Source organism: Corylus avellana, chromosome ca9 (assembly GCF_901000735.1).
Source record: "Corylus avellana chromosome ca9, CavTom2PMs-1.0".
In the NCBI taxonomy this organism is placed as follows: domain Eukaryota; kingdom Viridiplantae; phylum Streptophyta; class Magnoliopsida; order Fagales; family Betulaceae; genus Corylus; species Corylus avellana.
In genome coordinates this window covers 20,734,182-20,739,522 of record NC_081549.1, presented here as the reverse complement: position 1 = coordinate 20,739,522, position 5,341 = coordinate 20,734,182, and the positions used below count along the sequence as shown (strand labels likewise).

The window sequence follows — 5,341 nt, the reverse complement described above, 5'->3', positions numbered from 1 at the left end:
TGCAGGATTAATATTCTTCAGACCAACACTTGTGCATACATAGAAACCAATCTAGGAGCAAGCCACAGATTCTCCGAAGCTCCAAGAAACATTGACCTTAAGGTTGTGCAGATGCTGGATGGAGAGGTTAAATGAATTTCAACAAAGCAACATATTCAACACACTACAGAACAATATAGAGTCCTGATATTTTTCTCTCTTTTTTTTTTTTTCCTTTCCAAGTGTAAAGTTCAGAATACAAGTATTTTGCTGTACATGCGGATAGAACACTAATTCTTAGTGATATCTGATTCTGAGTGGGGTCAAGAAATAGCACACTCCACAGTTTCCTACTGACTACACCTGCCTTTACAAATCATATAATTCATGTTTCAAACACCAAGTGATGTTTGATTGGGGACCAAGGCCTGGGGCATGGCACATGTCATAAAGTTTGATTAAATGATACCAAAGAAGAACAAGGTGTCGACCATATCTACTGTTTTGTTCGAAAAACAAATTGTGACAAGCAACAAACCTAGGTGGCATGAGCCCACATTATCACAACTTTTGGCAGAACACATAACATGCCAAAGACTTAAACAAAACATACTCCAGTATAAAGTGTTGCAATTCTCACCAATCAGCAAGCTTTGGTGCTGCATAAAGACAGAAAAGGAAACCAGATATCATTTATAGCCATATCCCCATACTATGTGTCCCAACATTTTCTGTCAAGAAAGAGAAACTCACATAGAAATTGAGGGAAAGAAGATTCAAACCCAATTGACAACAGTATAGATAGAGACAATATAGTTAGGAAGTAAAAAAAGAAACACTGAAATCCTTGTTATTTGAGAGATTGAAGAAGCATGCTACTCACAGGAAATGAACAATGCAAAAGGGTGATTTTATCCCAACCAACCAACCAACCAACCATTAAGAAGAATACATAAGAAGCATCATGTGTGGTTTTACACACAAGAAATGCAGCAAAATTAACATATCGTCAAACCAAAGTAACACCTTCAAAATTCAGTACAATCGCAATACGCTTCTGGCAATAGAATGTGCGTGATTGGACCTACTCTTCCCCGACCCGCTTCTCCAGCTGCTTCTCATCGGCGTCAAGTAGAAACGCAGCAGACCATTATCGATGTTGTTGGGCGAATACCTTGCACTCCGATTCCGCTCCAACACAAACTGATCATCTCTCTTCTTTTTACCATTCCCATTTCCATTCCCATTCCCATTCCCATTCCCATTCCCATTTATCTCCAAACCATTCTTCCTCACACTACCGAAAGACCCACCAAAGTTATTGGAATTCCTCCAACTCACACTGCTATTGCTTCGAAATACCTTTCGATTGAAAGCACCTCTGGCGTCCCCATTGCGTTCTCCTCTCAGTTCTTGCCATGACTCCGAAAACGACCGCTCCACCCCATTGGGTCTGCTGAACCTGTGATCCTCGTCCTCGTCCTTGTTGTTCCCGGCTCGCCGGTTTATCAAACCCCAAATGTTCCACGCCTTGCTCCACCGCCTGGACTTCTTCGACGACCCCTTTCGCTCGCCATTTCCCACCACAGACGCTGTGTCTCTGAACCCCATTTCGAAGGTCTCTGAGCAATCGTCCCGCAAAGAATTCGAGTTCGAGTCCCTCGACTCTCTATCTGGGACTACCAGTTTCGGTCCTTGGAAGAAGTAATCACCGGTGGTGGTGGCCGGAGACACCTTTGCATTCGAGACCGACTTCAACTCGTCGATCTCCGCCACCACCGCCGCGGCAGTCTTCCGAATCGAGTTGGACCGGTCAAGGCTCTTCCTCCGCCTCGACGATGAATCTGAGTAATAGTCCCTCGTCTGCGCAGACCCACCCGGCACCGACGTCTCGTCCTCGTTAATCGCATTTTCTTCCACCGGAATCTGCGTATCGGACCTCAAAACGTGAACCGGAGCGTCCTCTACCACCGAGACCATTGTGGGCATTCTGGGGAAGGTTCTGCCGATCAAGTACCCATCCCAAGATGCCCGAGGCTCGTCGAAGGAGTAACGTGGATCGTCCAACGATATCCGACTTGCATCGAACGATATCCGACCCGCGTCAAGGGAGAACCTCGGATCGGTGTCGCAGGACCGGCGGCCGAAGCCGTAGTCGGCGATCTCGGACTGGGTTTCCCTGAACTGCCTGCCAATCGGCTTCTCCACCGGCAATGTGGCGGACCCACCGCCATTCCTGCGCTTCTTGAGCTTCTGCTTCTGCCTCCACTTCTGCAATTTCTTGCTGAAGACCGAAGCGGCGGACCAGAAGCTTCCGGCGATTTCCTTGAAGTCTCTCCCAGAAGGTTTCTTCGTTTGCGAATCGAGATCTATGTGGTCCTTCATGGTCTTCAGCTCCTCCGTTTTCGTTTCCTCCTCTGGTTCTGGGTCTGGCTCTAACTCTAGCTCTGGCTCTGGGTCTGGCTCTTCCTCTTCCTCTTCCTCCTCCTCCTCTACGATTTCCTGAACTCTTTCTTCGACTAGGGCTACATTTGGAATGCTTGAATCCTGGGAAACCCTAATCTCGTCGTCATCGTCATCCTCCTCCTCCTCCTCCTCCTCCTCCTCCTCGTCCTCCTCCTCTTCTTTGGACTCGAACAAGACGGGACCTTGTGGAACGCTGGAAGACGCTAGCAACGAATGCCTTGTGTCAACCTCAACGTCCGGAGCAGGCCAAGCAGAAGATGTAGAGGAAGTAGAAGGCTGGTCCTTCTTCTTATTCGGGTTGCGCTCGTCGTCGAGAGTGAAGAGGGTCCAGAGCGTGTTCCGGACCCTGACGTCACAGGACTTTCTCTGGGGCTCAAACACCCCAGAGAACCCCTCGTTCTTGGATGCCGAGAACGACTTGGTCCGCCGAAGCTCCGGAAAGAAAGAAGACCCAGCACTGGAATTCCTGTTCCGGTTGTTTCCGGGGGGACCGCCGCCGCCGGATGAGGAGGGTTTGAAGATGGCCTTAAGGGCAGCTGCGGTGGATGACGAGGAGGTGGGTGGTTTGCGAGAGGATGAAGCGGAAGAGGAATTGGGATCGAGGACGGCGAGGCGCTCGCAGAGGCATGAGGGGCAGAAGCCGGTAAAATGCTCTTCTGGGTGGCGGTCGCAGGAGGTAGATGGCCTGTTCGGTTGTGGTGGTAACGGTGGTAGTGCTGCTGCTGCTGGTGCTGCTGGTTCGGTGGTGGTGTTGGGATTCATAACCACACTCTGGTTCTGCTTCCGCTTCCGCTTCTGCTCATGTTACGCGGACATGAGAATGAGAGTTTAGAGAGAAGACTGAGTGTGTCTGGTAGTGAGAGTGAGACAGATAGAGAGAGAGAGAGAGAGAGACTCAACTGTTTGGTTCCAACGGACAATGAAGAAAGCGAAGGGGAAAAATGATGGTACAAACAACGGGAAAATGAAACCAAAAGAAAAACAAAAAAATCTCCTCCCAAATGGAATTTCAGGATGCCCCACACGCTCTCTCCCTGTCTCTCTGCTTTTCCGTTGTGCTTTCTCTCTCTCTCTCTCTCTGTGGAGTCTAGGGGCACTCGCATGCGAAAAGACAATTTTGCGCCTACGTGTCTAGGCGTATCCTTAACCGAGGTCGTTTTTTGGACTTCTCTGGTAGGACTTGTTTGGCGATCGTGATTGACATTTCCTTCCTCGTTAAATCTTCACGTTTTGTTTGTTTATGAATTATGAGGGATCAATTTCAATACCACATTTTATAATGCCAAGTTCATCGACTTCCTTTTTATTTTTATTTTTATTTTCATTTTCATTTATACACCAAATTCAAATTAACAAATAAAGGCTGTTAAGTGACCGAAGCGTCTCGCGAGTAAACTCAAGCTCGACTCGTATAAGTTCGGCTCATGCTCGACTCGAATATTAAATGAAGCATTTCGTGAATGCGAATCCTGGCTCGAATATTAAATGAAGCTAGCTCGGCTCGACTCTGCTAAGCTCGTGAGCAGCTCGTATAAGGCTCGAATTGGTAGTTATTCACATAATTCCTCATATTAATATTAAAAATTGATGATTTTTTTTTTTTAATAACATCATTTTATTATAAAATGATGCATATCCTTTCTCTTTGAAACCAAGTGCCTTGTTGTATTGACTTGAGCTCCATACTTCGCTAGCCAGATTAAGCATATGCTCATATGCAAGCTGGCTTCTTGAGCCGTTTAAGAGTACTTGAAGCTTAAATTTATAATAAAATAAATAAATTAAATTAAATATAAGAGCCAGCTCGGCTCGGCTCGATTTATTATGAGCTCGAGTTCGATTTTTTTGGCTCGTCCTTAAGTTCGAGCTCAAGTAAAATTTAAACAAGCCGAGCTCAAACAAGGAAAGCTCGCTCTAGCTCGGCTCGTTTACACTCCTAAACAAATTAAATAAAAAATGCTACAACAATTTTATTTTTATTTTTATTTTTTGCACAAGAGGTGCCGATGAAAAGGGGTGGTCGATCACCCCTACCAAATTTTTTAGGGTGATAATTGGAAAACATAATGAATTTAATAATAATAATAATAGAAGATTATGGTAAGCATTGGTTTTTGGCACCGACTGGGAATTGGATTTGGGAGGGAGGGAGGGAGGGAGGGAGATTAGTAAAAGAAAGAGGGATGATGAGGGCACCCAAATTAGAAGCCTCCTTTAATTTAGTTCTTTATTATTAAAGTGAATTTTGTTCTTCTTGCCTTTGTTAAAATTTCTTTTGGTTTTAGGGGGGTTGCTTTGGATTTTCAAAGATTCCTGTCGAGAGAAAAAGCAAAAGTAAATCACGCCATCACTATGGGGGTTGGGAGAGAGAGAGAGAGAGAGAAACAGAGGGGATTGCTCGATGTTTTCTCTCTCTCTTTTCTCACATTTCGCTTTCTTTCTTTCTTTCTTTCTTTCTTTTCCTCCTTTTTCTTTTTCCTGTTTTGGGGTTCTTTTTGTTTTCCGGCTTTCTTTTCATCTCAAACAGGACACACCTCCTAAATTCTCCATCTATGGCTTTCCCACTTGCTCCATGCTCTGTTTTCTGATGTTTCATCGCAGAGCACCCCCGTTAATGGCCATGGCCATTGGTAACAAAAACGATGTCGTTGTTAGTAATGAAGTGAATATGAATCAGAAATAATATAAAGAAAATTGTTTTTGTGGTGTGAGCAGTGAGCATGCATGCCTACAAAGACTAAACAAACAAAAAAAAAAAGAAAAAGAGACGTCCCTCCATAAACACGAATCTAGAAGCACTCAAAACAGAGGTTCCCCCGATCCATGACTGCAAAAGGGGAACCTGCTTTTCCTAAAACTCAGTATCCAAATGGCAACCTTCCAATTAATTCTTTTG

General features: G+C 45.1%; 1 protein-coding gene across 1 annotated transcript; it reads right to left on the bottom strand.

The window, feature by feature from the left end:
- Positions 1–868: 868 nt before the first annotated feature.
- On the bottom strand, positions 869–3,447 carry LOC132162534 (protein OCTOPUS). Its single transcript, XM_059572772.1, has one exon. The coding sequence runs from the start codon at positions 3,205–3,207 to the stop codon at positions 1,015–1,017; it is 2,193 nt and encodes a 730-aa protein (XP_059428755.1). The 5' UTR covers positions 3,208–3,447; the 3' UTR covers positions 869–1,014.
- Positions 3,448–5,341: the final 1,894 nt, after the last annotated feature.